Below are 25280 nucleotides of genomic sequence, written 5' to 3' on the forward strand. Positions count from 1 at the left end.
TAACAAATCGGATTTAACATCTCTCACCAACTCCCTAAAGGGCCGAGCCCCCAAATAATTCCCTCCTACATGTAGCACCAAAACATCAGGTGCCCTGTCTTGCCTAACAAATCTATTGAACTCCGGAAGAACCCCACTCCACATCATCCCCCTTCTGCCAATCCACCTTACCACCGCCACGTCACAAGTCAACCCGAGCTGTAAACCGTCTGGCCTAACCGCAGCCCTGGCAGCTCCCCACCACACATACGAATGACCCAACAGCCAAACCAACATACCTTTTGATTTGCTTACTAAAAGGCACAACAAGAAGATAATAACAGTAGTCCAGTGATTTACATTGTTTATTTAACAATACAAAAGTGTCAGTGAAAATCTAATAGTACATTTTTAATTTTTTTTATTTTCACAATTTCTTTTTTCCTCCTTTTATCTTTTTTTACAATATGGTTACAGAGTATCTTCTGGTTCTGTATTAATGGCCCTTAAAAACTGCCTTTTCCAAGGCATCCAACTCCCCTGAGTACTGCACATGAGATGGGTAGTTAGTACAGTCATAGTGTCCACTTGTCCTCACATATTTAAGGAATTCTGGAACCCCAGGATACACCACGTTGTCTGCTAGTAACACAGATCCCTTCTTGAGTAAGCCACATTCCTGTAGCATATGAAGAATAAACCACAATTAAATACTCATAAATACTGCAAAATTATCAATTGCAGTAAAGTCCAGAGTCATGACAAGTAACAGGTTGAATGCCAAGATATATTAAAAGGGTAATATGGACTACAGATATTAATAACTTATGCTCCGGAAAGGTCATCAATATCATATCAGCAGGGGTCCGACTCACCTATCAGCTGTTTGAAGAGGCAGCAGCTCTTGTGCAAGTGTTGCATCCTCTTCAATGTTTGCATTCCATCTACATTGTAGTGTTAAACCTTAATGGGGATGCATGCGCAAGCTCCATGGCCCCTTCAAACATATGATCGTTGGGGTGCCGGGAGTTGGACTCTCACCAATCTGATATTGACTACCTATCCTGAGACAACCCCTTTAAAAGGGGTTATCCCATCTTAAACAATAGGGGCATATTGCTAGGATGTTCCCCCATTGTCTGATAGGTGCGGGTCTGACCTCTGTGACCCGCACCTACAAGGAGAACGGAGCAGAGAAAGTTGAGGAGGGCGCACTGCACATGTGCAGCCACCCTCCATTCATTTCTATGGAGCAGCCGAAAAGAGCCGAGCTCTTTCCGTCGGCCCCAAAGAAATGAATGGGAGCGGTGGCAGCGCATGCGCGGTGCGCTCCCATTCACTTCAATGGGAGAGGCGGGGAGCTGCGCCTGGTGGTGGACGGACCCCGGGAAACCCAGGGTCCTCCCGCCACAACTCTCCCCGGCTCCGTTCTCCTTGTAGGTGCGGGACCCACACCTATCAGACAATGGGGGAATATCCTAGCGATATGCCCCCATTATATATATATACCTTTGGTGGCTTTTTTATGATAGCATTGTACTCATTTTGAACTAAAAATCATTTTTAAAAATGGTCTTTATTAAAAATGATGAGCCGTTTTCCCTGCACAGCTTTGAGTTTATCTACTTGCAAAATCAGTATTTTCTTTCTTCATCATTTATACAGCATTAAAAAAATTGGCCATAGACACAATGGACAGGAGGGGACCACATTGACTTATATGGGAGAGTTTTTTGGGCATGCTCTGTGCCCTGTGCAGAGGTCATTGTACAAGGAAAGAATAAATAAACTCTGACAATCACCTATTGTAAATGGTGAATCCTGACTTATCTATATATAGAGGTGATATCATTACAGCCAGGATTAGAGTGGTATATAAGTGCAGTAAAGTGATCTGTATAGACCAAGAAGTGGTGCCTATTATTAGACTTAGTGGCCAGTGCTAAAACTGCAGGAATTTGTTTCAATATAGATATTGACATGAAAAATTAAAAATAACATCATTACAAATTTTTTTAAAATATGTAAAACATAAAAACATGATTTAAACAATAGGTCATTTTGATGATACATTTGGAATTATATATATGTGTCAAAATTGCTATTTTTAGTCATCTTGTCTCTGAAAAAAATAAATAAAAAAAATGATCAAAAGGTCGCATTTGTTGTGGTGTGGTATATAGTGGTATATACAGTTGCAAGAAAAAGTATGTGAACCCTTTGGAATGATATGGATTTCTGCACAAATTGCTCATAAAATGTGATCTGATCTTCATCTAAGTCACAACAATAGGCAATCACAGTCTGCTTAAACTAATAACACACAAAGAATTAAATGTTACCATGTTTTTATTGAACACACCATGTAAACATTCACAGTGTTGGTGGAGAAAGTATGTGAATCCCTAGACTAATGACATCTCCAAAAGCTAATTGGAGTGAGGTGTCAGCCAACTGGAGTCCAATCATGACAGAGGTACTGGTTAATACCACTCGACCCCTATAGACATACCTCCAACCCACCTCTAACCATCTGCCTCCCTCAACCCTCTCTACCCCAATAAAGACACTGACACTGCTTTATTGGATTAATTTTGGCCACAGCAGCCTATTTATTACAAACATACATAAAGTATTATATCAAATATTATAACACTGTAACCTCATAAATGCCAACCAAAAACACATGTCCCTTTTTCCGAGGGGGGGGGGTCCTTGAAGCCCTAAACCCAAAACCGTGCCGAGGTGAGCCAACTTACCCCCAGCCGTTGACCACTAGCTCGGAGGCACCCCTGATGGCTCACCCTGACAGTTCCACCACATCCACCCAACAATCCTGGGAGTCCAGCCCCACCTGTAGGGCCCTCCCATCCTCATTACCCTCAAAACACACCGACTCCAAGGACCTCCCACCGCCACCAATGCACAGGCTTGACTTCCCTCAAGCCCGTGCGTCCCTCCACACCTGTACCGCAATCTCCATGCCCTCCTGTATCGCCAAGCTCCACATATCCAAACCCAGGGCGTTTAGGTGCACCCCGTCACTACGCCAAAATCCCCCAACACCCCCTTCCAGATCCCTATGCCGCACCGCTAATCCCCCATTCCTCACCATAAACCTCCCAATAGCCCTATTAACCTTCACCCGGGCTCTGTTCAAACTCTCCACTGACCGAGCTCCCCGCCAAACTGACCGCGGCACAATATCTGACCATACCGTGATCATTCCCGGATACAACGCCCATAACCTTAACAAATCGGATTTAACATCTCTCACCAACTCCCTAAAGGGCCGAGCCCCCAAATCATTCCCTCCTACATGTAGCACCAAAACATCAGGTTCCCTGTCTTGCCTAACAAATCTATTGAACTCCGGAAGAACCCCACTCCACATCATCCCCCTTCTGCCAATCCACCTTACCACCGCCACGTCACGAGTTAACCCGAGCTGTAAACCGTCTGGCCTAACCGCAGCCCTGGCAGCTCCCCACCACACATACGAATGACCCAACAGCCAAACCAACGCTGGGACCGAACCTGCAATGACAAAGAAAAACACAAGAAAACAAGAAGCAACCACGCCACCACTACACACCACCAATTCCACTTAACCCTCACCCAATCACACCCTCTGGCCTTACATATGACCTAAAACGTATCGATTACCACTTACCGATCCTCTTTATGATGTCCTCGCCTAACCCCCATCTAGCTGCCTCCGTCGCCGCCCCAATTCTAAACGAGTGGCTGGAAAAACCTAACTCCCCCACACCCAACCCCGCCAAACACCTCTTAAAAACTGCCGCAAACTGAATTTCGAGAAAGAAAAGAACCATCAGCATGAACCAACAACGGGCTGAACCCCTCGCCCACCCTGTCCCCCATGAAATCCCGCACACAACAAACACACATCAAACACACACATCACACATCAAACAACCCGGAATTGCAAACAAAACCACCCGCCGCCCTTTTCCTTCCATATCAGTCTTAGATCGCCTGATCACAAATTCAACCCTATCCGGCCACACATCGTCATCTCTAAACAACCCCCCTCTTTTATTTACTGTCGGGCTAACCAATTCCCCAAGCCGCAACGCCCCAAAGAACGCCAATGAAAAAGCCAACCTGAATAACTTCACTTCCTCCACTGACCTGCACACCTTCCCCAACTGCTCCCCCACCCTAACCAGCAACGTAAAGGACACAGGCCGACGGGAGTCTACCCCTGCCTTCTCCCGCCGCCAACCCTTCATGGCCCGCGCCACCAAAAACGATTTAGTCACGTCCCTAAAATTCCTGAGCCTAAAACCAAAAACCAACCCTGCCAAACAACTATTCATCCTAGAAACGGACCAACCCTCGTCCCTGCAATGCCCAATGAACAACAACAATGGTATCTCCAAATCCTCATCGCCCACCCCCAGACTCCCCTTCCACTGCTCCCAACACTCCCAGGCCTTTGAATACCGCTCCCACGTACCAGGTGTCAAAGATGAACGAATCAGACTCGCCACTGCTACTCCAGAATGTTCCACAGCAAGGCTGGACACTCCACCCCCACCTCCGCTGTGCCAGGAGCTAGCTGACGAAAAACGGTCCCACCGTGAACGAGAGTGAGCATCAGCAATACAGTTGTCAACCCCAGGCACATGCACAGCTACCACCCAAGCATTAAGTACCAGGCACTCCAACACCAACCTCTGTAACAACTGAACCACTAATGGCGATGAGGCCGACAAACCGTTAATCGCCTGAACTACCCCCAAGTTGTCACAATGAAACCGGACTTTCTTGTCCCGGAAACACTCGCCCCACAACATTACCGCCACCACAATCGGGAAAAGTTCCAATAGGGCCAGGTTCCGTACCCATCCCCTCTGCACCCACCTATCCGGCCACACTCCTGCGCACCATTGCCCCCCACAGTACACGCCGAACCCGCAACCCCCAGCCGCATCCGAAAAGAACTCAAAATCTACCGCATCAACAACCTCCCCCATAAACAAAGACCTCCCATTATACTTATCTAAAAACGAACCCCAAACCGCTAGATCCGCCTTCAACTCCCGGATCAACCTAATGAAATGATGCGGGGCCCGCACCCCGGACGTTGCCCCAGCCAATCGCCTACAAAAGATCCTGCCCATAGGCATGATCCTGCAAGCGAAGTTCAGCTTACCAAGGAGCGACTGAAGTTTCCTAAGCTTTATCTTCTCCAACCACCCCGCCCTAGCCACCTCCTTCCTCAAATCCTCCAATTTATCAGATGGCAGCCTACACTCCATCCACTCTGAATCAATCACGATCCCCAAAAAACTTAATTCAGTCGTAGGCCCAACCGTCTTCTCCCCTGCCAACGGAACTCCAAACCACCCAAACACCCCGCACAGCGTATTTAGCAAAACTGAACAAACCCTCGAACCCGCTGGGCTCACGCAAAGGAAGTCATCCAGGTAATGGATGATGGAGTCACAACCCGACGCATCCCTAACCGCCCATTCTAAGAAAGAACTAAAGGCCTCGAAATACGCACAAGACAGGGAGCAACCCATTGGCAAACAACGGTCCACAAAAAACCCCCCCATCCAAAAACACCCCAACAAATGCAAACAATCCGGATGCACCGGCAACAGACGGAACGCTGCTTCAATATTCGTCTTGGCCATAAGCGCCCCTTTCCCAAGCCGCTTCACCCATGCCACTGCCGCGTCAAACGACGTATAAACCACGGAACACAAAGCCGGGTCTATGCCATCGTTAACCGACGTTCCCCTAGGGAAGGACAGGTGGTGAATCAGCCGGAATTTATTGGGCTCCTTCTTCGGGACCACCCCCAGCGGAGACAGACGCAGGTCAGCAAGAGGCGGCACCGAAAAGGGGCCGGCCATCCTTTCTAACTTAACCTCCTTCCCCAGCTTATCCGTAACCACCCCGGGTGCTCCAACGCCGAACGCAAATTCTTTTTAACTAAACGAGCGCCCGACTGAACAAACGGTATCCGAAAACCTGACGCAAACCCGCTTCCAGCAAAGCTGCCGCATGCCTATCTGGGTACCTATCGAGGTAAGGTCGCATCCTTTCCAGCCGCACTGGCGTCTCACCCTTTTCCAAAACCATCCACTCCTCTCTGCTTACCTCCCCGGAAACAACGCGAGGCCCCGTGTGACCCGCCACAAGTAGAGCATTCGTGCTTAAACTTGCACTTTGCCCCAAACTTGCAACTCCCTTAGTTAAAAAGGAAGCACTGCCCCTTTGCGGATGCCACCGCAAATCCGGACTGCCCCCCACCACTAGATTCCCCCCGAAAGGACTGCCCAGCCCTAGCTGGCGCTGTCACCTTCAACCACAAGGCAATATCTTTGTGGTCCCATTTGATCCCCGGACGCACTGCCTTCCGCTGCCTGAACTGCTCGTCGTACCGCAGCCACGCAAACCCCCCATACACCCTATACGCCTCCCCTATCGCATCCAAATAACAAAAAAGCGCGGAGCAGCACTCCGGCTCTTTTTCCCCGATAACACTGAATCACAAACGCCTGCAACCAATTGGCAAACGTCCGCGGAATCAGCCTGTGTCTCCGCCTCTCCTCCTCCTCCTTCTTGCCCTCATCCCGCTTCGCCCTATCCAGATTAAATTTTTCCAAGGGAAGCAGGGAAAAAATATCCACATACTCACCTTTCCATATTTTTTACCTCAACTCCTGTTTTAAATGGGCGCCCAACGGTCCCTCAAAACAGACATACACCTCACTCTTAGCCCTGTTATCCAACCTTGCCACCTCTTCCTCCCCGCCCCCCCCGCCTGCATTTTCACCGAGACCGAACTCGCCCGCGCTTCTGAAGCACCTGCCCCCGCAGCCCCCACTCCGCCGAGGCCCCCCCAACACCCCAAGCAGGTAACGGGGACAGCCCCCCCCTACCTAACCCCGCAACCAAACCCGCCAAGCCACCCAGCAACTGACCCAAACCCCTACCCAAATCCAATTGGGATCCCCTACCTAAGTCTGACTGGGACCCCCCATCCCTGCCAGCTAAGTCAACCCCCAACTGCACTAAAGAACCCCAGGGTGCCTCACCTGGCTGTGTGGGTGCTGTGACCCCACCAGCCGCAGATCATGAATCCTGACGTCCCGGCCTCCTGGAATCCTCTTCAGCCTGGTGTCCCCTGGCCCCGCTGGAGCCAGGGACATAGCTTGCAGAGCGCATCTGTCCGTCTTCAGAGGAGGCGGAGCCACCATCCTCCTCTCTGCCTGTTCCCGCCGGAGGCCTGCTGGAAGCGGACCCCTCACCCACAGCAGCCCCGTTCAGACCTCCAACCTTCTCCTGCAGAGGGCCCCCAGCCACCGATCCGTGGTCTGGGGCCGCCGACCTCGGTCCGGAATCCAAACGTCGGGTCAACCGCCGGGCAGACCTGGCCCGGCCTGCAGGTGGGCTCCGCCGCATCCTCGGATTCCTTCCACGCCCGGGGGTGCAGGGAGGATCAGTGTCAGCTGTTCCCCGGCGTGAAGGGTCCCTGGTGGGGCTCCGTTTCCGGCGCTGAGCCTGAGGGGACGCCATGTCAGGGCTGGGATGCCACAGGCAGAGGCAAAGCTGGAACCTCTGCCTCCCCTCGCAACAGCTGCTGCACCTGCTCCTGCAGCCACTCTGACAGGACCTGGCGCTCGTCCCGCTTTTTCCACAAAATGGCCCCTGACCGGCTGCTGCTCACTCCTTTTAACCCCTTGGCCACCCCCACTAACTCAAACCCCCCAATCCCTACCCCAGGGAGAAGGAAAGGGGGGGGTCTCACTAACCCCCCCCCCCATCATGGTCGCCTCCCCTAAAGGCTCCCGCCCCCCAGTCCGGCTCTACTATGAGATGAGATTGGAGGTGTTGGTTACAGCTGCCCTGCCCTATAAAAAACACACACCAGTTCTGGGTTTGCTTTTCACAAGAAGCATTGCCTGATGTGAATGATGCCTCGCACAGAAGAGCTCTCAGAAGACCTACGATTAAGAATTGTTGACTTGCATAAAGCTGGAAAGGGTTATAAAAGTATCTTCAAAAGCCTTGCTGTTCATCAGTCCACGGTAAGACAAATTGTCTATAAATGGAGAAAGTACAGCACTGCTGCTACTCTCCCTAGGAGTGGCCGTCCTGTAAAGATGACTGCAAGAGCACAGCGCAGACTGCTCAATGAGGTGAAGAAGAATCCTAGAGTGACAGGATTTTCACGCACAACCATTTCTAGGGTTTACAAAGAATGGTGTGAAAAGGGAAAAACATACAGTATGCGGCAGTCCTGTGGGCGAAAATGCCTTGTTGATGCTAGAGGTCAGAGGAGAATGGGCCGACTGATTCAAGCTGATAGTAGAGCAACGTTGACTGAAATAACCACTGTTACAACCGAGGTATGCAGCAAAGCATTTGTGAAGCCACAACACGCACAACCATGAGGCGGATGGGCTACAACAGCAGAAGACCCCACCGGGTACCACTCATCTCCACTACAAATAGGAAAAAGAGGCTACAATTTGCACAAGCTCACCAAAATTGGACTGTTGAAGACTGGAAAAATGTTGCCTGGTCTGAGGAGTCTCGATTTCTGTTGAGACATTCAAATGGTAGAGTCCGAATTTGGCGTAAACAGAATGAGAACATGTATCCATCATGCCTTGTTACCACTGTGCAGGCTGGTGGTGGTGGTGTAATGGTGTGGGGGATGTTTTCTGGGCACACTTTAGGCCCCTTAGTGCCAATTGGGCATCGTTTAAATGCCACGGGCTACCTGAGCATTGTTTCTAACCATGTCCATCCCTTCATGACCACCATGTACCCATCCTCTGATGGCTACTTCCAGCAGGATAATGCACCATGTCACAAAGCTCGAATCCTTTTAAATTGGTTTCTTGAACATGACAATGAGTTCACTGTACTAAAATGGCCCCCACAGTCACCAGATCTCAACCCAATAGAGCATCTTTGGGATGTGGTGGAACGGGAGCTTCGTGCCATGGATGTGCATCCCTCAAATCTCCAACAACTGCAAGATGCTATCCTATCAATATGGGCCAACATTTCTAAAGAATGCTATCAGCACCTTGTTGAATCAATGCCACGTAGAATTAAGGCAGTTCTGAAGGCAAAAGGGGGTCCAACACCGTATTAGTATGGTGTTCCTAATAATTCTTTAGGTAAGTGTATATATATATATATATATATATATATATATATATATATATATATATATATATATACACTGCTCAAAAAAATAAAGGGAACACTTAAACAACACAATGTAACTCCAAGTCAATCACACCTCTGTGAAATCAAACTGTCCACTTAGGAAGCAACACTGAGTGACAATCAATTTCACATGCTGTTGTGAAAATGGGATAGACAACAGGTGGAAATATAGGCAATTAGCAAGACACCCCCAATAAAGAAGTGGTTCTGCAGGTGGTGATCACAGACCACTTCTCAGTTCCTATGCTTCCTGGCTGATGTTTTGGTCACTTTTGAATGCTGGCGGTGCTTTCACTCTAGTGGTAGCATGAGACGGAGTCTACAACCCACACAAGTGGCTCAGGTAGTGCAGCTTATCCAGGATGGCACATCAATGCGAGCTGTGGCAAGAAGGTTTGCTGTGTCTGTCAGCGTAGTGTCCAGAGCATGGAGGCGCTACCAGGAGACAGGCCAGTACATCAGGAGACGTGGAGGAGGCCGTAGGAGGGCAACAACCCAGCAGCAGGACCGCTACCTTCGCCTTTGTGCAAGGAGGAACAGGAGGAACACTGCCAGAGCCCTGCAAAATGACCTCCAGCAGGCCACAAATGTGCATGTGTCTGCTCAAACGGTCAGAAACAGACTCCATGAGGGTGATATGAGGGCCCGACGTCCACAGGTGGGGGTTGTGCTTACAGACCAACACCGTGCAGGATGTTTGGCATTTGCCAGAGAACACCAAGATTGGCAAATTCACCTCTGGCGCCCTGTGCTCTTCACAGATGAAAGCAGGTTCACACTGAGCACATGTGACAGACGTGACAGAGTCTGGAGACGCCGTGGAAAACGTTCTGCTGCCTGCAACATCCTCCAGCATGACCGGTTTGGCATTGGGTCAGTAATGGTGTGGGGTGGCATTTCTTTGGAGGGCCGCACAGCCCTCAATGTGCTCGCCAGAGGTAGCCTGACTGCCATTAGGTACCGAGATGAGATCCTCAGACCCCTTGTAAGACCATATGCTGGTGCGGTTGGCCCTGGGTTCCTCCTAATGCAAGACAATGCTAGACCTCATGTGGTTGAAGTGTGTCAGCAGTTCCTGCAAGACGAAGGCATTGATGCTATGGACTGGCCCGCCTGTTCCCCAGACCTGAATCCAATTGAGCACATCTGGGACATCATGTCTCGCTCTATCCACCAACGTCTCGTTGCACCACAGACTGTCCAGGAGTTGGCAGATGCTTTAGTCCAGGTCTGGGAGGAGATCCCTCAGGAGACCGTCCGCCACCTCATCAGGAGCATGCACAGGCGTTGTAGGGAGGTCATACAGGCAAGTGGAGGCGACACACACTACTGAGCCTCATTTTGACTTGTTTTAAGGACATTACATCAAAGTTGGATAAGCCTGTAGTGTGTTTTTCCACTTTAATTTTGAGTGTGACTCCAAATCTAGACCTCCATGGGTTGAAAAATTTGATTTCCATTTTAAATTTTTGTGTGATTTTGTTGTCAGCACATTCAACTATATAAAGAACAAAGTATTTCAGAAGAATATTTAATTAATTCAGATCTAGGATGTGTTATTTTTGTGTTCCCTTTATTTTTTTGAGCAGTGTATATATATATATATATATATATATATATATATATATATATATATATATATATATATATATATACACACAGTACAGACCAAAAGTTTGGACACACCTTCTCATTTAAAGAGTTTTCTTTATTTTCATGACTATGAAAATTGTATATTCACACTGAAGGCATCAAAACTATGAATTAACACATGTGGAATTATATACATAACAAAAAAGTGTGAAACAACTGAAAATATGTCATATTCTAGGTTCTTCAAAGTAGCCACCTTTTGCTTTGATTACTGCTTTGCACACTCTTGGCATTCTCTTGTGTCAGAATAAAATAATTATCAGTGTCGGAATATGGTGACACACTGCTACGTATTTTTTAAAATAGGTTTTTAGTGTTTTTTTTAAAGTAGTGAAGACTGTATAAATTTCATATTGTACAGACCCACAGAAGAGTTAACATGTCATTTTTATCATGCAGTGAAAACAGAAAAACATCTAAAAAAAATTGTTTATTTAACACTGTCAACCCAAAATTAGATTAGACCCTATTAGGGTGCCATTAAAAATAAAACTTGTCACACCAAAAAAACAAGCCTTTATATAGTCACGTTGATGGAAAAATGTGGGAACAGTGTTTTTGGTCTCCCTTTTTTGCTAAGGCATCAAAGTCTGGAGTTAGCTTTGTTGTTGCAATTCGCAGAATAGATACCGTGCCAGTATATAGGGCCCCCATAGTGCCCCATAATGTGCCAATATATAGGGTCCCCATAGTGCCCCCATAATGTGCCAGTATATAGGGCCCCCATAGTTCTTCCCCTCTTCTCTATAGTGCCCCCCCATATTGTGCCAGTATATAGGGCCCCAATAGTGCTTCCCCTCTTCTCCATAGTGGCCCCCATAGTGCTTCCCCCTCTTAGCCATAGTGCCCCCCATATTTTGGCAGTATACAGGGTCCCCATAGTGCTTCCCCTCTTCTCCATAGTGGCCCCCATAGTGCTTCCCCTCTTCTCCATAGTACCAATCCATATTGTGCCAGTATATGGGGCCCCTTGCCACAGTATACTATAAATAATAAAAACAATAAACACATATACTTACCTTATGCTGCTGTCAGTGATGCAATGCAGGCCTCTTCCGGCCTGTGTCCCGCTCTGTACGGCTCCGGCGGTGAGATTACGCCATCGCGCTGCCTGCACCGGCCTCTGATAGGCTACAGGCACTAGGCCTGTAGCCTATCAGAGGAACGGGCAAGGAAGACGCCTCTCCCCTGCTCCTCCGCACCATTCATCTGTATCGCTGTCCTGAGGACGGCGATATAGATGAATATGGAGATGATCGCATCCACAATGGAAGCGCTCATCTCCACTCCTGCTGCCTCCAGACAGCTCTGTTGGCCGGATAAAAAGGTCCGCCGGGCCGTAGTTTGCTCTGAACTTTACTAGGTTGTGTTAAAAGTGTTTAGTGCAACAAACCACTGTACTTATAAGTAAAGTGCATATATATGGAGACTGTAGAACAGGGGTGGGGAACCTCCGGCCCGAGGGCCGTATGCGGCCCACGGTATCATTTCATGTGGCCCCCGGCCCCCTGCCAGAACATAATGTGAAAATGCTTATGACCCCTTCCATTATGGAAGCGGTCATTAGCATACGGGAGGCACAGGAAGGTGAGAACAGCACTGCACTGGCTGTCCTCACCTTCCCTGGTCTTCTTTCAGCCCCACACTGTGTCCTGACACATCCAGCGTCAGGACGCAGTGCACGTAGACGTGCACTATGACCTGACGCTGTGCGGTGTGAGGTGACAATATAGTGCGGCAGGAAGAAGAACAGGGAGGGTAAGTGAATCTGCCAAGAGGCAGCGCCGTACGGAGCTGGAGAGGTAAGTTTATTTGTTTATCTTAAATACAGTATCTGATCTGATGTCTGATTGGGGCTGATCTGAGGCTAAAGGAGGGTGGGGAGGGTCTGATGGGGGTCTGATCTGAGGCTTGGGAGGGTCTGATCTGAGGCTGGGGGTGTCTGATCTGAGGCTGGGGTTTGATAGGGGTCTGATCTGAGACTAGGGGGGCTGATGGGGGCTGATCTGAGGCTGGGGAGGGTCTGATGGGGGCTGATCTGAGGCTAGGGAGGGTATTATGAAGGTCTGATCTGAAGCTGGGGGTCTTATAGGGGCTGATCTGACCCTGGGGGGTCTGATGGGGGCTGATCTGAGGCTGGGCATCTGATCCGGATCTGGTCTGAGGCTGGGGGTCTGATGGGAGTCTGATCTGAAGCTAGGAAGGGTCTGATTGGGGTCTAATCTGAGGCTTAGAGGTCTGATGGGAGTCTGATCTGAGGCTGATGTAGGCCTGGGGGGTCTGATAGGAGGCTGATTTCAGGCTGATGGAGGTGGGGGCAGATATTTTGCTGAGAAAGGGACAAAGGCAGGGACAGTTGCGAAGAAAGAGGCAGGGAGAGTGAAAGCTGGGTGAACCCCTCTCTGGACCCCCTGGGTTTAGCTTCCTGCCATTAATGTCAAATAAGTAACATTCTGAACTTAAAAATTAGACTGCTATGTGTGGTCAATATGGCGCCTGTATTGTATGTAATATACTGTATATATATAGTGCAGGCGCTATTTTGTGCTGCAAAAATACAGCCCTCTAGATTATTTTAATTGAAGTGCAATTTCTGTAACTTATCCCTAAGTCAATTATATGTTTGACCAAATACAGCAGTAAAAAATTTTTATTGAGAATTTTGTATGGCCCCCGAATGATGTTACAAATATCCAAATGGCCCTTGGCAGCAAAATGGTTCCCCACCGCTGCTGTAGAAGATCAGAAAATACCAAGGGGAGTCCCCCCTCCCAATACTCTGAAGGGTATGTTGTGATTAGAGATAAGCGAATTTCATTTTATGAAATTTGTTCACGCTTCGTTTGGTGGTAAAAGCAGAATTGCGTTATGGATTCCGTTACCACGGACCATAACTTAATTCTATGATGGAATGCATAACGGAATGCCATTAGAGGCATACCGTTATTCTTTCTGTCATAATAGAAGTCTATGGCCTGCATAACGGATACGTCCCATTTCCGTTATGCAGGAGAGGACTCCCCTGCATAATGGAAACATGACGGATCCGTTTTGCAGCCCATAGACTTCTATTATGACAGAATGAATAATGGAATCCCTCATATGCATTCCGTCATAGAATTAAGTTATGGTCCATGGTAACGGAATCCATAACGCAATTCTGCTTTTACCAACAAACGAAGCGTGAACAAATTTCAAAATATGAAATTTGCTCATTTCTAGTTGTGATCTTCTGCTGTCTCTATTTATACAGTATGCATTATATACCGCACGGACAGTGGTTTGTATTTGTTATTGATCACTGCATTTTACATAATCTGCTAATTTATATGAAATCATTATTATAAGGCTACATGCACACGACAGTGCCATTTTTTGCGGTCCGCAAACTGCGGATCGGCAAAAAACGGAAGCCGCCCGTGTGCCTTCCGCAATTTGTGGAACGTAACGGGTGGCCCATTTGTAGACATGCCTATTCTTGTCCGCAAAACAGACAAGAATAAGACATGCTATATTTTTTTTGCGGGGCCTTGGAACGGAGAAAACGGATGCGTACAGCACACGGAGTGCTGTCCGCATCTTTTGCGGCCCCATTAAAGTGAATAGGTCCGCACCCGAGCAGCAAAAACTGCGGCTGGGATGCGGACCGGAAAAACGGTCGTGTGCATGAGGCATAAGTGTTACCATATGGTGTTTGTGGATTTATGTACCATTAGACCGCTTTCTTATTTTTGTTTCCATTTGAGGTCCATGAAAAAATCAGTACGTGTCTCATCCATGAAGATGCCATTGGTGTTGTGTCCGTGTTTTTTCACAGACCCAAAGACTATCATGGGCGTGTCAGTAAAAAAATACTGATATGTGAACAGACACATTAAAACGAATGGGTATGTATGGACAGTGCACGTCAGTGAAAAATGGAAATGTGAACGAGGCCTACCACTTATGTATTTGCCACATGGAAAGTGTAATTAGGGTGATGTTCTCCCTGTTATGCCGCCTTTTCTTCATTGTGGGTTTCAGTTTAACCTGATATTTATATTTCAATAAAGATTCCATTTTTATATTCAAGATATTTTGCAGTTTTACCCATTTTTTGTAGAAAGTCGTTAGGAATGCTTTCTGTCCTGTCTCATACCTAGTAAATGAAATAGCTAATATTCTTCAATTGCTACAAATCACTACTCACCTCCAGTAACTTAGTGTCATCTGTATAAAAGTTTTTGAAATGGTCAATAAATACGAAGTCCACCTGATCCACGCCATACTTTGTTTTCAGACTCGGGATGATTGTCTCTGTGGAGCCCTCCAGAATCTCTACCTGGGCAGTCAAGATATTTCATTACTTTCAGTGAGGCTTTATATGTACAGTACAGCTTTTTACCACAATTAATATATAAAATTCTACCACACACTCATCTAAGTCTAGGATGACAACCTAATAAGCAAACAAACAAAAAAAAATTTATCAGTACAGTACAGTAAGTTTCCAGCAAATAGTTTGGAGGTGCTGGTCTAACTCTTTTGCATTGATCATTTCCACAAAGAAGGCTGCACATAACTTGCTATGCAGTGCTGATTTTAAATCTACAGTATGTCGAGTCATTCATTATCTGCTGCCAAATCCGTACAGTTTGGTGTGGGTTTTGCCCCTGGATTTTAGCTAGATAAGATGCAGATTTTCCACTGTGGAAGTGCAACATCCACTATGGACCTGCCGTGTGTGGCGAATCCCCCCAATTTACAACAACTGCACTCACAATGGATATTCCATCTATCTGCCTACTTTGTTAGTTTCTGCAGAAATAGATATGCAGGAATCCAAAGGTTCAGGTATATAATATATACATTTATTACATTAACATAACCTAACTAGATGTTAGATCTTGTAATTCTGACAGAAAACGACAGGGTTTTTGTAAGTCAATTGGCTTATTTTAAATTACAGTATATTCCTCTATTCAGCAGGCAGTTACAATCTGGTGGTATTCTTAGCACAGTTCTAATTGTCACTTTCTATTGCAACTAGTTATACTCATAAATTATTTTAAAAAATAGTGGCTGCATGTTATTGGAATGTTAGAAACATACAAATAGGCAGTGGTGTCAGTATCACCACCAGAGCACATATGCAGGAGGCAGATGTCCAATGGAAAGAGTAGAAGTTCTTATTCCTTCTCTTCCTGTCTAGTTTAATTCAGCTAGAGGACTAGACATATAGTAATAAACAACAACATATACAAACGTATGCAATTTTGTGGCTATATCTATCCTTTTTTTATGTATACGTTTCAATGTTTTTGTCCATTTTTTAACAAAAAACATATATGATACATTTTTGTGAAACCTTTATTTTAAATTAAGATTGGAAGCATATCAAAGGAAATAGGAAGTATCTGGATAAAAACAAATAAGTTTAACGTATGGAAACGTACTGCTTTACGTTTCCATATGTCTCACATTCACTGCAATGTAAAAATTTGTATACGTTTCTATATGCTTTATACTTTTTTTGCAGGACACAAAAGTGAGGTATGCTATTATTCTGTCCTGCAAAAAAAAAAGTACAGAAAACATAAACAGTGACAAACAGAGTCAAAAGTATGCATGTTTAAATTACATTTGCCTAATTATAGTCTATGGATATGTCGTACAGCAAAAGCAAGATGTGAATAGCCCCTTATTCTGTTTTTGTCAGGTTTAGGCAGGAAACACACATGTAGTTTTTGAGGAAAAGCCATAATGTATCCAGCAGGAAGGAAGGATATATCCTTCTTGGAACCACTCTCAGTTAAAAGTCTATGTTCACCTTTGGAGACAATTTTTGTTTATGATTGCATTTTACAAATTTCTATTTTCAATTGGCCTTTATTAAAAAAATATTGAGCTGTTCTGTCACAAAGGGTTAAATGTTTTTCTAAAAGTGTGACTAGTACTTTCACTTTGTGTCAGTCATCTAATAAACCTTACCTCTAAACTACTAAGAGGTTATAAACACTTATTTAAGCCACATTCTTTTCAGTAAGATAAGAACTGAGCTGTAATGAGTGTTTATAATGTCAGAGAGCAGAGATAAGGAGAGGAAGATGGAAAAGAGAAAATCCAGAGGCTGCTACTAGAGCATTTCAGCTCTGTACTGAAAAAAGGACTCCATATATTTAATAAGGACTAATTGAAAAAAAAAATAGATTTTTAGCTCAAAATGAGTACAATACAATAATAAAAATAAATTGACACGAAAAGGTGTACATAGCCTTTAAATGCTACAAAAACTGCATGTGTGATTCCAGCACTACACTGCTCTTTACTGTCCAAAATGTAGCATGCTGCATTTGTTTTTTTTTGCTGTTAAAGGGAACCTGTCACCATGAAAATACAATATAAGCTAAAGACAGCATGTTATAGAGCAGGAGAAGCTGAGCAGACTGATATATAGTTTTATAGGAAAAGATTCAGTAAAATGTGTAATTTATTTTTTTAAATTCCTGCTCTTTCTGGACTTTGAAGTGAAGGAGGCGGTCCTACCAATCATTGACAGCTATGTCTGTATACACAGTCATAGAGGGAAATCTGAAATCACTGATAGGGCCGCCGCCTTGACTGTAAAGCACAGAATGACCCCCAATGTTAATAAGACCTCAGATCAGACCCCCAATCAGACCTCAGCTCAGACCCCAATGTGAATGACCACCAATTAGACCTCAGATAAGAGCCCCATGTCTCTCATCAGCCCCCAGTAGCCTCATTTCAGCCCCCAGTAGCCTCATATCAGCCGCCAGTAGCCTCACATCAGCCTCATATGGTTTAAAATAAAAAAAACACTTACCTCTCCTGCTCCGGACGCAACCGCTCCACTCCTCGAGCGCGCTCTGTCTTCTGGCTGTGCTGTGAAGGCTTGCACACAGCATGAGATCACAGAGTGCAGCCACTCTGTGCGCAGCCTTCACAGCCGACAGCCGAGGACCAGGAAGCGGTGATTACAAAGCCTTCACCGCTTCCCGGTCCTCCGGTACTAATGAGCGCTTCCATAATAAAAGCGCCTATTAGTATTCTCCCCATAAGACGCAGGGGCATTTTTCCCCCACTTTTGGGGGGGGGGGGGGAATGCGTCTTATGGGGCATAAAATATGGTATATATCAGTCTGCTCAGCACCTCCTGCTCTATAATATGCTGCCTGCTGCTCAAATGTTAAACATGACAGGTTCCCTTTAAAAATGAAACTAAAAAGAAACTTAATAATTCAATGGGATCTGTGAGGCTGGGTTTACATGCTCCTACTGCTGCATGTGGCCGAAGCCCCATCCTCCTGTGGCAACAAATGGGTGCACGTATTTGCAGGTATTACCTTGGTGATATTCACAAAATCATGCTTCAATTGGCCACAGGAAGGGGGTTAGGTTTTAGCCCCATGGAGCAAATAGCGTGTGTAAACCCAGCCTTAAAGGGGTTATCCCACTTCACCTTTTCATACTTACCTGCTGCCAGCGCGCCGTTCACTTCCTGGATTCTGGATGGGGGCGGGCTTCATCTTGATTGAAGTCTTCTCCCGGCCGAGCCGCTCTGGACTGAACGCGCACGCCGCCGCCAGTATAGTACAGAGCCGGCGTGCGCGTTCGCGGCTCTGTACTATTCTGGCCAGGAAGAAGTCACCATCGCGCATGCGCAGCAGCGTGCGCGTTCAGGACAGCAAACGGCCTGATCGGGAGAAAAGAAGGATTCTTCTGCGCAAGTGCGGCCGCCGGGATTCCGGAGAAGAGCGGTGGCCGTAACCAGGGGAGACCGAATGACAACAATGAGGTAAGTGGGGATGAATTTTATCCTAAACGGTGGGAATTTGTTAATCAAATATATTTACAAAAATGATCACTGTCAAGTCATTAACAGATTTAACAGTGATCATTATGATGGGAATACCCCTTTAAGATTCCCTGCAGAAAGATCATTATATGATATAATAAGAACCTTATCTTGAACGCCAGCAAACTCTATCATCTGTTTGGCAATGGCAGCATGCTCTGGTTGCATCTCCACAGTAAGCAGACGACCGCCCTGCTTCAGTAGCCGAGCCATCCGGGTGGCAGAATACCCACAATAAGTGCCAAGTTCCAGAACCGTGGTTGGATTTGTCTCTTTGAACACTTTATCCAGAATCAGGCCTGAAATACATGTTTGATATAAGTAATGGGTCAATTGACATGAGATTATAAGATTATTTGTGGCAAAATAAGAAGGAAAAAACGAGCTCAAAATCGTAAATAATAAAATGTTAAGGAGCAGTATGAACCTCTTTAAAGGGAACCTGTCACCATGAAAATGAAGTGTAATTTGCAGGCACCATGTTACAGAGCGGAAGGAGCTGAGCAGATGGATATATAGTTTTATGGAAAAAGATTCAGTAAAACCTGTCATTTATACATTTATATCTTTGCCTATTCTGGGCTTTAAAGTCAAGGAGAAGCTGTCAATCACTGATAGGACCGCCTCCTTGACTTCAAAGCCCAGAATGAGCAGGAATATAAATGTATAAATTACAAGTTATCCAGAATTTTTCCCCACAAAGTATCAATCTGCTCAGCTCCTCCTGCTCTATAACACACAGCCTGCAGCTCAGACACAGTGTTAAACGTAACAGGTTCCCTTTAATTACAAATTCATATCCGCCTTGTTTGTATGGCCACCCATGTTAAGGTTTTGTGATGTAGTTTTGATGCTAAAAGCAGAAGTAGATTTGCAAAAGTAGAATCTGTCATACTTTTTTCTCTTATGATCCATGCCTGGTTTTGGTTTCAAAAACTGCATCAGAAAAGCTGATCAATATCTGAACATGTACGGGCAGCCAGTGATGAGTTACCAGTTAAATTAATCTGGTTCAACCACCATTTATCTAATGTTTTTATTTTTTTTTAACTTTCAGATTTTTATTAGGTTTTCCAGTACAAACACATACAATCATTCAATAAAGATGCTATTGGAACAGTACGGTGACTAGAAGAGAAAACATCTTTGTACATTATTTATATCTACATTAAACAATTAGCACCTGTTAACAGAAAATAGAACATAGTGATCCATGAAGAAAGAGCGGTGTGCGATGTGCTTAAGGCTCCATTCACACGTCCGCAACGTGTTTTGCGGATCCATGGATCCGCAAAACACGGACAGCGGCAATGTGCGTTCCGCATTTTGCGGACCGCACATTGCCGGCACTAATACAATATGCCTGTTCTTGTCCGCAATTGCGGACAAGAATAGGACATGTTCTATTTTTTTCTGGAACGGAATTGCGGACCCAGAAGTGCGGGTGTGCGGGTCCGCAATTCCGTGTCCGGGCAGCACATCGTGCTGCCCATAGAAATAAATAGGTCCGCAAAATGCGGAATGAAATTGCGGACGTGTGAATGGTCCCTTACAGTACAAAATCTAAGAGACAAAACCAGTCATCGTGTCAGAGCCACCCATCTAGCTCTCCCCCATTCAATCCTCAAATTAAGTAAGAGTTGTATAATATAGTTGTTATAAAACTGTCAGCGGTATATGAGACGCATAAGGGGACGTGCACCATAAATCCCATCTCTGCAATACTTGAAATTTAGCTCGATGTGAAATAGCGTATATACATTCATGCTGCATATATTGATTGACTAGGGCTGTTAATTCCGAGATACTCGGGGTGACAGGCAGTTTCCAAGAGGTAGCAATAAGTTTCCGTGCCGCCGTTAAGATCCTTGCGGTGACTATGCAGAAGGACCTCTAAACCCAATGGAGAGTATAGCCAGTGACAGGGAGCGGGAGAGAGGAACCCCATCGATCTTAGACAAAAGTTTGAAAACTTCCTTCCAAAAAGAAAATATAATGGGGCAATTCCACTCCTCTCTCCACAAGCCCGCCAACAGTAGGGGCTGTATGTAGGATCAATATATGCTATGTGGGCCAGGGTTTAGGTACCAACAGAGTTAGATTTTCCAGTTTTGCTCATAGTGATCAATGCAATTGGAGCCAGCCACTGCCCAGTAAAAAGCATCTCGCCATTCACTAATCGTTCATTCACAGCCTAGCTCCTCCTCCCATTTCACCATAAAACCAGATTTGCTATCCAAACTTGGGCCTAGGGCTTAATATGCAGTAGAAAGGCATTTCCATGAAATCCTCTGACTACTTAAGGACCTGCTGATCAGTGTGGTCCGGGATGATTGATTGTGGGGGAACTTAATGCTACTGAGCATGTGTCTGATCTGCAGGTATTGGTAAAAACATGAATTCGGTAACTGGTGAGATTGGTGCAAAGCTTCGAAAGCTTTAATATTGGAATTATCCAATATCTGATCTAGGTGTAGCAGACCCATCCTCTTCCAAGCATCAATAGCAAGGTCTGGAATAAAGTAAAGTAAGGGCAACTAGAGGAAATTCTGAGCTATTAGGGGAAAACCGGTTTGTATCTCTAATATAATGACGCCAGGTCCATACCGCTGCTCGCATGGTCAAGTGAGAGGGGCCCCCAGGTATAAGTGCTAGGGAGTGGGCAGCTAGTAATCCTTTAAGGGAGTTTTTTGTTGCAAATGCAGATTCTACTTTGAGCGATTTATGATTCGAGGAGGGAGACTACCACTCCCTAGTCTGATCTATGAGATTAGCCTTATAGTAACGGAGAATATCCGGAACCCCCAGTCCTCCGTCATGCAGACGTCGATAGAGTGTGATAGTCCACCGTAGGAGGCTTGTCCCCCCAGATAAATTTGAGAAGATCCGCCTGTAAAGAGTGAAGTGTCCTGGAGAGGATAAGAAGTGGAATACATCAAAGTTTATAGAGTATTTTCAGCAATATAAGCATTTTGGCAGCATTTATTCTAGCTATCCAAAACATAAAATTCTGGGAGTAGTTAGCGTAATCCTCCAGGAGTTCCACCTCGCAGAGAGGCAAAGTTAAACCCTACCAGGTCTAAGGTCTTGGAGGCGAGATGTTAAATGAATACCTAAATAAGAAATATTTTCCGATGACCAATGGAATGGGAACAACAGGTGTTTTTGAGGGCATTTATCTAATGTTTTGGCCAGCTTCAGGGGACATTCCCAAAACTGAACATGTATTCATATGTTGTACCACAGACACATGATTGCAGAATCAACCATTACCTACTGTATATACAATGCTAGTGAATTACCCTCTACAGTGGGCATATATATCAGACATGGCCAACCTGCGGCTCTCCAGCTGTTGTAAAACTACAACTCCCACCATTCCCTGTAGGCTGATAGCTGTAGGCAGTCTGGGCATGCTGGGAGATGTAGTTTTGCAACAAATGGAGAGCCTCAGGTTGGCAATCCCTGGCATATATCAAAGATGCATGTGCCAAAACATAATACACAGCTGCTATATAAAAAAAAAAGGCACTCCATGGCAATTTAGCAAAAAGTAGTAACTTTATTAAATTACACAACAAATATAATGAAAATCAAAAAAAGTATGATAGGGGAAACTACTAAGCACCAAGACATACAGTATCACTAAGACTACAGTACATAATGAATCCATAGTGGAGCAAACAGTAGTAGTAAACTGGTTAATTTTTTTGTGTGAACAGTAGATAGCATACAGACCATAGGGACAGTCACCGGCCCAACACAGTCCAGAAAAAGCCAGCAGCGAAACACTTGGGCTAGTGACTGCCACTAAGGTCTGTATGCCATTTACTACTTCCTACTGAAACAGGTTACTATTCCTCTTTGCTCCACTATGGTATAATTTATGCACTGTATCAGCACTGTCACTTTATTCTGATGTATTGATCCTAGTGACATGTCACCCTTTGCATGTTAGTTTCCCCTATCATAGTTTGTTTAATTTCATTGCATTTGTTGTGTAATTTAATAAGGCCTCTTGCACACGAACGTTGTGTGCCCATGGCCGTATTGCGGCTCGCATACAGTGGGTCAGCAATACACGGGCACTGGCCCATGTGCACTCCGCATCACTTGAATAGGTCCGCAATCACGGAGATGCGGAACGGAAGCACGGATCGGAACCCCACGGAAGCACTACGGATTGCTTCCGTGGTGTTTCTGTCCGTGCCTCCACACCGCAAAAAAAATAGAACTTGCTCTATTTTTTTGCGGTGCGGACGGATCACAGACCCATTCAAGATGAATGGGTCTCGATCCGTCTTGGCCTCCGCACAGACGTTGCCCGTGCATTGGGGACCGCAAATTGCCAAGAGGCCTAAAGCAGTTATAGCTTGCTTTTAAATTGGTATGGAGTGCCTTGGTTTATAGGCGTTACTAGGGATGAGCGAATTTCAGATTTTGAAGTTCGTGTGCGGGTTCGTGTTGTGGTATTTACTAAATTGCGTTATGGATTCTGTTAATACGGACCATAACGCAATTCCATGACGGAATGCTTAACGGGATGCCTTTAGAGGCATTCCGTTATTCATTCCGTCATAATAGAAGTCTATGCCTGCATAACGGATCCATCCGTTTTTTGTTATGCTGGAGTCCTCTAAACCGGACGGATCCATTATGCAGGTCATAGACTTCTATTATGACGGAATGAAAAACGGAATGCCTCTAAAAGGCATTCCGTTATGCATTCCGTCATGAAATTGCGTTATTGTCCGTGGTAACGGAATCCATAACGCAATTCAGTAAATACCACAACACGAACCTGCACCTGAACTTCAAAATATACAATTCGCTCATCCCTAGGCGTTACATACAATACTAGAGGGTAAAACTTTCATTTTGGGATACGGATGCTTCGATTCCCATTCTAAATCCTTTTAATACTATACCACTACTATTCCCATCCACTGAAATTCCATTCTTCATTTTACAATGTTTTGATTGAAAATGTCCACTTTTTGATTCAATCATTAATGTAAAGGGAGAGATTTCTCAAAACTGGTGTAAAGGAAAACTGGTTTAGTAGCCCATAGAAACCAATAAGATTAATCCTTTCATTTTCCAAAGCTCTGCTGTAGAAAAACCTTAGAATTAGCCTCCACTAGTGACATATTTATCAAACTCTTAGCTGTACTAGCTATATACTGTCGTCCCCGTAAAGTAAAAGCATGAAATCCCATCTTTTAAAGGACTTATAGAGTTTACTAATATGCTATAGGAAGTTTGCAATGACCTATGATTCTGCTACATGGCAGCATGGATTCTAATGCCTGCAAATATTCATAAGGGAAATGTATCATGTAGTTTATTCTACTTCATTGTTGTAAATAAAATAAAATAAACTTTTTTCTACACGTGTCTGCCAGGGCTTTGGCTGGTTGTGATGCATATACCCAGATTTACTAATGCCAAAGATGGAAAAAGCTTCTAGCTGTATTAGGCTGGGTTCACACGAGCGTGTCCGGATTAGTTCCGGATGCGTCCCGGTGTGTTGCGGCAAACCCGCGCGAGTAGGAATGCAATTGCAGTCAGTTTTGACTGCGATTGCGTTCCGATGTTCAGTTTTTATCGCGCGGGTGCAATGTGTTTTGCACGCGCGTGATAAAAAACCGACTGTGGTACCCAGACCCGAACTTCTTCACAGAAGTTCAGGTTTGGGTTCGGTGTTGTGTAGATGTTATTATTTTCCCTTATAACATGGTTATAAGGGAAAATAATAGCATTCTGAAAACAGAATGCTTAGTAGGTGATCAATTGAGGGTTAAAAAAACGCGGTGATGGACCATGTGATTGGAGCATGTGATCTGACGTCACCAAAGGTCCTTTAGCCCATAGTTCATCTTTTGAGAAGTAAAGAAGAGACCGGGACCTACGCGAACAAGAGGAGAAGGTGAGTTAATTTTTTTTATTTTTTTTAACCCTCAATTGATCACCTACTAAGCATTCTGTTTTCAGAATGCTATTATTTTCCCTTATAACCATGTTATAAGGGAAAATAATATAGTGAATAGACTGTCACCTAGCAACCATGCGTGAAAATCGCACCGCATCCGCACTTGCTTGCGGATGCTTGCGATTTTCACGCAACCCCATTCACTTTTATGGGGCCTGCGTTGCGTGAAAAACGCAGAATATAGAGCATGCTGCGATTTTCACGCAACGCACAAGTGATGCGTGAAAATCACCGCTCATCTGAACAGCCCCATAGAAATGAATGGGTCAGGATTCAGTGCGGGTGCACTACGTTCACCTACCGCATTGCAACCGCGCAAAATACTCGCCCGTGTGAACGCAGCCTTACACTGCCCAATGTTCAGGCAGTGGATTTCTCATTCACAAGCCGGATTACACAGGCCAAGGCAAACTAAATGCAGGAGGAACGATTACTACTGCAGTCGTTCCTCCCTCATTCAGTTCTGTTGATTATGAGCAGCACGTCCCTGATCACACCTGAGATGTGCTTCCGATAATCGGACATCTTTTAGCCTGATGAAGAAAGCCTATCAGCAGACAAACAAGCATT

General features: G+C 45.4%; 1 protein-coding gene across 2 annotated transcripts in view; it reads right to left on the reverse strand.

The window, feature by feature from the left end:
• Positions 1 to 370: 370 nt before the first annotated feature.
• The window catches only part of LOC120988682 (catechol O-methyltransferase-like), a 72817-nt gene continuing 47907 nt past the window's right edge, over positions 371 to 25280 (reverse strand). Inside the window, exons 3-5 of one of the 2 annotated variants that reach the window (XM_040416321.1) lie at positions 18824 to 19017; positions 15050 to 15181; positions 371 to 658 (exon numbers count right to left, since the gene is read on the reverse strand). In XM_040416321.1, coding sequence (XP_040272255.1) covers positions 476 to 658; positions 15050 to 15181; positions 18824 to 19017 — 509 coding nt within the window. In that variant the 3' untranslated portion in view covers positions 371 to 475. The remainder of the gene's footprint in view (positions 659 to 15049; positions 15182 to 18823; positions 19018 to 25280) is intronic. The other variant, XM_040416320.1, reaches the window with a different exon arrangement.

This window comes from Bufo bufo, chromosome 2 (assembly GCF_905171765.1).
Source record: "Bufo bufo chromosome 2, aBufBuf1.1, whole genome shotgun sequence".
Lineage (NCBI taxonomy): Eukaryota > Metazoa > Chordata > Amphibia > Anura > Bufonidae > Bufo > Bufo bufo.